Source organism: Netta rufina (assembly GCF_964035555.1).
Source record: "Netta rufina genome assembly, chromosome: 13".
In the NCBI taxonomy this organism is placed as follows: domain Eukaryota; kingdom Metazoa; phylum Chordata; class Aves; order Anseriformes; family Anatidae; genus Netta; species Netta rufina.
The window spans coordinates 5166410-5175827 of NC_140136.1; the positions used below are offsets into that span (position 1 = coordinate 5166410).

General features: G+C 35.4%; 1 protein-coding gene across 1 annotated transcript; it reads right to left on the reverse strand.

The window, feature by feature from the left end:
* Window positions 1-1698: 1698 nt before the first annotated feature.
* Window positions 1699-9350, reverse strand: CENPN (centromere protein N; the record flags this gene model as incomplete). Its single annotated transcript, XM_084294917.1, has 10 exons — window positions 9171-9350; window positions 7674-7719; window positions 7076-7132; window positions 6604-6680; window positions 5093-5269; window positions 4251-4352; window positions 3646-3697; window positions 3068-3180; window positions 2113-2236; window positions 1699-1814 (listed from the first exon to the last, which is right to left on the reverse strand). The coding sequence occupies exons 1-10, from the start codon at window positions 9339-9341 to the stop codon at window positions 1699-1701; spliced, it is 1035 nt and encodes a 344-aa protein (XP_084151043.1). The 5' UTR covers window positions 9342-9350.
* Between the last annotated feature and the right edge of the window lie 68 nt (window positions 9351-9418).

Genomic DNA, 9418 nt, shown 5'->3' on the forward strand with positions numbered 1-9418 from the left:
CCTGCAGTGCGGTGTGGTTGTGTGGCAGCCCTGGTTACAGGAAAGGCGCCTGAAAATGAGAGAGAGATTTTTATATTGTCCCCAAGAGGCAGCGCAGGGTGGGTTTTCCAGAAACAGGCTGCAGGCGAGGTGCTTTAGGGAGCTGTGAAACCTTCCAGTAAATCGTTATCTCAGGTTTTAATTTATTTGGGAAAGCGCATGGCAAGAGGCAAGCCTGAAATGCACAGCAGAAGCCCCATGGGTCTGACTCCTGGAGTGGAGTTTGGGGAGGTAAGGGTGAGACACTCAGAGCCAACGCATAATGGGTGTGGGCTTCTGTGTCACACAAAACCTGGACTTGTTTCAGACAGCTAATGCTGTGCTAAGGGTTTGGTCAAGCTGACGTTGAAATCGCAGGTGGAAGTGCCAAAAAAATCGGTCACTAGCAGCTAGTCCTAACTTCTGACACACTATAGAAAGATGGCAAAATCAGAAATGTGGTCTGTGCTAAGTCATGTTGCAGTAAGCCACGCCAAACAAGCTTTTAGGAGAGGACTTAGTTTACACATTTATTTACAATTTAAAATGAAAACAAAACAAAACAAAACAAAAAACACAACATTTCCATGCAGTCTGAAAACAGTCACACTCTGCCATGAAGGTTTTTCGAGAGACTGTCTCTTCGTATCAACAGATCTGAAGGGCATTGGAAATCCATGTATACAAAGTACCCGCACAATCAGCCTCCAGGTAACAGAATTAAGAAACAAACATTCATACACTGTTACTGAATCTTCAGACCAAAGCTATATCTTATTTTAGAAATACTACAGCAGGTTACATACAAAGATCTATATATAACAAATTACTGTTTATCAGAGCTAAAGAACTCCGCTGTAAAGCCATTGGTTGCATCACTGAATGTGGCCATCTCCGTTCTGCAATCCTTATGGCCCCATGCTCAAAGAGCGTGCAAAGATTGCAGAAGGATCAAGTCTTGAATGAAAAACACACTCTTAAACACGGAATATCTCAAAAGAAAATTACTGCCAATTCCACTGTATTCCTCTAAGATAATATTTCATAAGATTAATACCAATAGCTAGAATTTTTAAATTAAATATTTATTATTAGCTATTGCCCTTGGTGAATAAAAACACTGAATTTGAATTAAAATGCAGTAAAGCTAGATGGAAACTTCATACTGAGTTCTTAATTCCCAGAGTCTCTTCTACCAATGCCCTGCAATGGTCTATAAACATAATTTTAATTTACTAAGACAAAAACATGCCTGGCCCGAAGCAGCCACTTATTCCAATGGGATTGTTCACATATTTAAAATGGCACATATGTTCAGTTTCATCACTGTACTGCAGCAGAAATAAGAAGGCCACCTACACTACCATAGCCATCTATACCTGCAACAGTAAACTGAACAACTACACACGTCTTACTGTATCTCTATTAGGCTTTAGCTTCTAACAGCAAGTACAGGTAAGAGCATTCATCACATTTAAATTTAAAATAATCATGATTTGAACTTCACAAACACCGCCTTTTTGTTTTTTAATGGCTAGCCTAAAGCCAAAAACAAACAGCTTTTAAGGGAATAGCAAAGAATAAATTAAGATTTTAAAATCTTAAATGTTTATTATTATATAGATTAATATCAGTAGCAAACAAAATGTGTATTTCGATATGAAAAAAAATCTCTTTAAATTAAGGGCTTACAAAGCTTCCTGGAAGGACATCTTTCCTCTCTCTAATTTTAAAATAATTCCTAGCTTTTTGTGGTATGCACGTGAGTAGTGGCGAAAGAGGGGCATCAGCCATACCTGCAGAGAGAAACAGATAATTATAGCTTACCTCAGCCAATATTCACCTTTCATAATTGTCACATAATTGAAAACACAGCTTGAGTATCTACATGCCAACTTAAGAATAAACAGGTATGTGTTTAGATGTGAGGTTTTTATAGTGGTAACATTTTTATTGTACCAAATTTCTATGCATTTCTAAACCATGCAGACTCTCTCTTATGCAAGGTATAAGAAGCAAGTAAAATGATTAGAATAGTTAAACTTGAAACGATTAAAATATTTTTCCTGCATTTTACAGAGTTGGAACACTCACCTGCTGGCGCCAAGGATTTCAGTGATTCTAATAGATCTGGGCTAGAAAACTTGACCAGACATCTGAATGGCTCTCTTCTCTCCAAAACATCCATGTTAGGATCACTTTTAAACATTGTCTCAAGCTGTTAACACAAAATTTCCAGGCAGTATAAGAAATGCATGCATTTTATGCGTTTATTATCCAAACAGTGTAATATTTGGGGAATCATAGAATCATTTATTTTGGAACAGAAATTGCGTTGTCTGTATGACAGGATACACTCAGAGTCAAAAACTGTACAGCTGTATGCCCAATAGCTTGTACATCAGTGTGAGTAGGTACAGCTGTAAGTAATATTTCAACTCACTTTCAATGGACATATTTAATTTTTTCAAACTTTTTGAGTCAAGTACAGTCTGAACAGGTTAACAATGAGGTAGGAGAAGAATCAACTTAAAAAAATATATATATATTTCTTAATGGTAACATGATTATAGTTGGAGAAATATTTTGTTAATAAAATCAGAGGGTGCCACCCTGTGGTAAACAGTTCTCTGGTGGAAGTGACAGCCAGTTCAATAACACAATAAATGATTAGGAATCTCTCAGAGTTTCCAGCAGAAATCAGCATTATCCATGAAGTTAAATGACGGTGTTATATGTCATGTGAGCTTTAAATGTACTTCAAGTAACCGTCATTCCTCATGCCTCAAAACACAGCAGGTTTAAGTCTAGCTTTGTTACAAAACCAAGTCAAAATGCATAATTAACAAGGTTGAAAGACTGAAACATGATCTAGCGTTTTGACCAAGTCTCAATGCAAATCTGTTTCCAATGCTAGTTTTAAATGATTTATTTTAAAATGTCTTCCTTGAAGTTTGAATAAATACTGCATTTATTATTTGCAATTTAACATAGCTATAACTATGTTAAAATTACAGAAAAACAAAACAAAATTTATTGACTTCACTACCTTATATTGTGCAAATTCAAGTTTGGGTTGGGGACCATCACCAAAAACTTCCTGATTCACTCTCTGTATTCTTTCTTTCTCACTTTTATCTTCTTGAATTATCCTTACATCCACTGCAGGGGAAAAAGCAGGGAAGCAAAGAAGAAAAAAATTATAATCAGAAACAAACCAATAAAAAGACAACCATTTCAGCTGATATAAATATTATTTTTCAGATTGCGTGAATGCTCAAACAAAAAATTGGAAGTAACAATTTTAAAGAATTCATCATTGTTTCATACGGTAGTTGTTTGCATCACATGTATTCTCATTCATTACCAAGAAAGAAAACAAGCTAATAGGAAAGGAGATACAGGTCATTGTATATTCTTGCTTTCATAAACATGTGTCCAGTGACAGTCATGGGGAAAATATTTACCTCTCCTAGTGATACCCATATTATCCAGGGATGGATAATATGTCAATGTAACACAAGCACATTCCCTATTATGAACCTCATTCAGTAAGCCAGGTATTTTAAAGTGCAAACCTTACAAGTAATGACATTCAAACTTCTATTTCATTTCAAACACACATACCATTTTCCGTGGGTACGTTCTTTTGTTGCTTTGGATAGTGGGTCTGGAAATTCTGGGAAAAAATTAAAAGGAAAAAAAAAAAAAATTTAGTTCACTTCTACTTTTAGAGGCTTTAGCTTAAAAGAACTTTCCAGATTTCTTTTCACTTCTTGTTCTGAAAGTGAGTATTTCAATTTTTGACAACTACAAGAGTACAAAGCCCAGCTTTATTTTGAGTAAACGATCCCCATCCTATGATATTTGTGAACATTTCCCTAATTACAAGCGTTACATGGGTGAGCAGAGTAAGTGTCCATTCTAACAGCTTCCAAATCATTACTCTAAGAAGCTTAATGAAACAATGCTAAAAAGTCCTAGGATTGAATTGGTCAGGTACACAGACTAAGTTTAACCATCAGGAATAATAAAAAATAAGTGGGCTACCAAGTAATTACATCACCACTGTAATGTTACCTTAATGAAAAGCTGTCCACCTCAGTAGTTCAATATTATTGTAACTTGATGATCTCTTGGAAGAGGTGAATTTTTCCCCTGCTAGGGGGTGAGAACTAGGCCTGAAACAAAAAGCAAGACTCATCTTAGGATGTACTTGTGAAGCGGCTCACCTGGCTATATCTCTTAAACACAATATCTTTAAGGGAGTTTAAACAATGACTTCGAAGCTCCATTTCACGGATGTCATGGTAATTGGAAGCAACAACCAGTGCCTTTAAATAAAAATTGAAATCGTTTTAACATCAGCTTTAATCATCACTGTGTTTATAGTATAGAAAAAGAGAGAATTTCTAGACATTGAGATGTTTTTGTTTCAAGGGGAAAAACTGCTCTTTAATTAGCAGGACTCATGTCTTAAAGATGCTGCATAGATGTTTACAAAGTATAGGGTAATCTACAAAGCATTCAGTAGATTAACCAAATAATCAGATAGCCTTATCAGCTAAAAATACATAAATAAAGCAGATTAATAAAATAATTAAATCACTAGTATGAACATCTGATGAACAGATAAAGAAGAATACAAACACTGAACATGACGATTTTATGGAAAAAGATAACATTGCCTGATGAGCTTGTGCATTTAATTCTTGACATTGTTAACTTTAAGAACCGTTAAGTACGTCGATTTAACTTCAACTTCTGTAAGATAATTTAACTCAATATTGCCTAACATTTGGTTAAAGTAGAATAATTTAAGGTCAGCAAATCACAATAAATTGAGTTTATTCATGATGCATATTCTAAAGGTCACAAAGTCACAAAGATGAGAGTTGTGTCCCCCCACCTTCTTTTTTTTTTTTTTAAATCAAGACCTAAGGGGGAAAAAAACTCACGCAAATTAAAATATTTCATTAAGTGACCAATCTTTACCCTTCCTCTTAGAAGCTAACAGAATTATAGATCCACAAGACTGTGGTGGAGTCAGGGTATACACAGTTTTGTTCTATACCTGACATAGCAGAGGTAAGTTGCTCTTAAGCACAGAGACAGAAATGAAGACGTAGGGAGTCTGTGAATGGTATACAACATAGCTGGTTTTGTACTGGTTTGGTTTTGTATATGGTGTTCCCCAGGCAATTCTAATCCAGATTGCATTGTCCTCATATTCTCGAAAACTGATGGTGACCTGTATAAAAAAAAGAAAAGTTTTACTTGAAATGCAAAATCGACATTCAGGTGTCCAGAAAAATTAAGGTATTAAACCCGCAATCACAAGACCCACTACAATATACTATACCACTGCTTGAATAAGAAACAAATCTCACTAGCATGGTAAGGATTGTATTTAAATCAAATTTTCACAGGAAAATGATAATCTCACAAAGAGAAAAAAGTCACTTTTCAAACTGTAGTATGATTTTTATTTTCCTTGTTCAGAAGAACACGTATATCAGTGGGAACTGAAATAATTTATTACAAAAATCCCAATTCTCTCTTTTGGGAAAAGACCAACACAACAAAAACGTGTCTATTTAAATGGAGGACAAGTGATAATATTTCAAAAATCAGACATTTGAAAAACTAAACTTTTGATCAACTTAGCTATTTTAGACCTGAACATATTACTTAACACTGTTCAAGAATGCACAGTCAGAATTTTGCAGAATATTCCCTTTTCTGTTCTTGTAGAACTGCACCTCAGTTACTGTTATGTTCAGCTGCTTTCTACATTGACTCAGTCTGGGAGACAAGAGTGGGAAAACTCCCTTGACAAAAAAATTGCTTTGACTGAGGCACACAGTCAAGCTCTTCGTACAAGTAGGTTGGAAACTGTTTGAATATGTGGACCAATATCACCTCTCAAAGTTTTTATAAGCCTTTTCCCCCCCTTTCTTTAAATGAAGTTACTGCAAATCTATTTGAGCTTTATGAATGAAATATGATTACTTGTTAGTCTGATTTGTATTTGTTGCCCTCTACTGTTTGTCAGTGGGAATACTTTGTGTCAAGAAGCGATAACTAATTATTCAGAGGCATTTTTCTGCTCCCTGGCTTTAACAAAGCAATTAAGCTAAAGGAAAGACTTCTACAAATTGCTCAGTAAAAGCAATAAGATGACAGCACCTCCTTCCAAGACTTTTCTTACCATGCTCCTTTTTGTAGACTAGAAACTACTTCTTGCTATTGACAGAGATGTTTCAGTCATTGTAATGTAAAAAGTTACGGCTAAGTTCTCACAACCATCAAAAAATGTCACTTTAAAACCAGAAACTATTTTTAATGCCATATTTCAAGTCAAGCTCATATTTTATTTAACTCCAGCATAACTGTAAAGTTAATAGAACAAATATGCAATAAATTTTTCCTATTTTTCATACACTTATTATCATTCTTACCGTGAATAATTCCATTTCATTTTGATGCAGATTGTAAGAAAAAAAAAGTATCTTGCTAATCTTATGGAAACAATCCACTGACACCCAACCTGTGCAACAAATTTAGAATGGATTTTTTTCTTACATTTTTCAAAGCTGACTGAAGTCGTCCCTTAAACTTCTTTTTGAAATTTGAAAAGTCAAACAAGTCCGTTTCTTCCCCTGTTAAACAAGAAAATAAATTCCGTTTATAAAAAAAAATAAACAGAATTCTGTTTATAAGAACTAGTTAAGAGAGATTTTCACAGTTTTGCTGAAAAAATATTAAGGAGAAAAATGCTGATGTTGCATAGCCTTCTAAGAAGAGCTGTATATTAAATGAGCCTCATTATTGATATATAATTATATATATATATATGAAAGTTACTATTTGATTAGTCATTACTTTCCAATATTTTTTCCAATAATTTCCAATAATTGCTAGAAAATTTAAAATTAAAAGTATTTGAAAAACATTAAAGATAAATCCTTAACAGACTTTGTATTTAAAATATATGCTATGAGGCAGCACTGCAGTAAGCTGCTAAGGACAGTAACAGCAAGGAAAGGTACTTTACCTGTTTTTTTCATCTGGTAAACACTCCACATTCTTTTGTTTGGATAGATGTTGTTGTCTAGGAAAAATAGGAACTGCTCAATAACATATCATCCAAAAGTAATTAAAAGAACAAATCATTTTATATCATTTTATACTTTAATGACCAGGTCATTACTTCTGATAAGGCAATATAATTTATTCAGCATTCTTAACTACCATCAATAGCAAACCTAATAGCCAAACACTTTTTTAATTAATAGAGATAGGTAGATCACTTGTAATTTAGTTAAGCAACTAATAAAGGGTATTTAACGTTTTAAAGAAGTGCTTGACCTAAAAACAAACAAGTTTAAGGTTCAGCGCAAGCTGGGGAAGTCTCTACATTTACAGCTGTGTTCTGGGTTGACATCTCTTTAGAATTTAGGAGAAACAAACATGCTATTGGTGATTTAGAACTTTGGAAATTAAAAAAAAAGGCCAGATTCAATAGGATTAATCTAAAATGTAATCTTTTTCCAACAAATGCATCCATGCCTTATTAAGGCACTTGCTATGTAATTAAAGGACTTAGCAAGTTACTCAGAAAAAAAAGAAAAAAGGAAGTTATTTTTACTTACAAATTATGTCCAGAATGGCTGCTTGCTTTAGGTCTGCAGAATTTTCCTGGAATGAAAAATGACAGAGCATGGTGACTGACCTGCATTTCCAGAATGCTCTATTGTGCTATTTGATGGGAAAAATCTCAGGACAGGTAGTTTAAATCACATTGCACTCAGGTCCACAGCATCCATGCTCTCCTCTAAGAAACCAAAAATGGTCCCAATACATACAATATGGTTTAGAGATATCAGTAATGAAAGCTATTTCAGCAGGGTTAAGTTCCTTCTGCAGCAATAGCAAGAACGTAGTGTGATGTAAAAGCAATTAGAAAGTAAAATTAAGGGGTATTAGTGACAATATGCAATGTTGACTAGTATTTCACTGTTGGGAACTTTAACATGTTTGGTTCTTTATTTAATGTTTACATAAACATTACATAAACATATTATGTTTACATAAAAAGATATAAGAAACCATGACACTTCATGTTATAGACAAGTATTTCAAAAACATACAATTTTAAAATTCTGATCCTAAGAATAACTTAGTAATTAATTTGGTCCTTTTGTGGCAAATTATCTCTGAGTATGAAATTCAAAGAGAACTACAAAAGCTACAGAACATAAGATGTATCAATACTAACTGTATTTGTCACATCTGGGTTATGATACTATATATAGTCCTGATACACCAGAGGCAGAGTACAACAGAAGTAGCAGATCAGAAAACTTTTCTGCTTGCAGTGCGCAGAATGGAAGTAGTTCTAGACAAGGAAATTTTTCAAAAACTTGAACTTATGAAAAGTCTCCTCCAAAAACTAAGCAAGTGATATTAAAATGGGAAGGAAATCAAAACAAAAACAAACAACAAACAAGCAAAAACCAGAAGAAATCCCACAAATCTATGTTTAACTCACAAGGAGCAGCATGGAAATTTAGAGCACTCAGGTGTCAGCCCAGGTATATATAGCCCCGGAGAGCTCTAGACAGAACCACTGAATATACAAAACTGCGGAAATCCTCAAAATTTTACATTTATGTGAGCCAGCAGTGAGTATATGCTTACACAGCAAAATAAGGATGTTATAGCATGCTTGATCATTCCTACAGCACTACATATGTTATACAGGAGGCTTCAGCAGACAAACTAGTGCTGTCATTACCTGCATGAAAGAGCTTTTCACCAGCACTACATAAAGAGTAGACATCTCAATTAATGCCTTCATTTTGTAGTTTAGAAACACCCTCATTTTGTAATGAGCTGACACCCTGAGCTTTAACTGCCTCAAACACCTCAGGGCTCCAAACACGGTACTTCCATGTTCAATAAGAACTAACCCTGCACTCCTACCAACCGTGCATAACAAAGGCTGTTACTAGCCTGCCTTGACATCTCCCAGCCTACAACCTATCACTTAATGCTAGATTATGGCCAAATAAAATCCATTGTAGCCACTGGCGATCCAATAAGTGCCCTGCCGGCCGCTGGCGGGCAGCCCCGAGGGGCAGGCTCACCTCGCAGAGCTGCACCACCTCCTGCGAAATGCTTTCCTTGGTCTGCCGGAGGTTTATAGCGCCCAGCTGGGTGTCGGACAGGAAGCCCCACCGTCGCAGCACGGCCAAGATTTCATCGCGGGGGATTTTCAGCACGGTCCTGCGGATGTACTCGGCGACGACCTCATCCATGACGAGAAACACCTCAAAAACACCTCAAAAACACCTCAAAAACACCTCAGGCGGGGGGCGCAAGGGGGGCGCGCGGT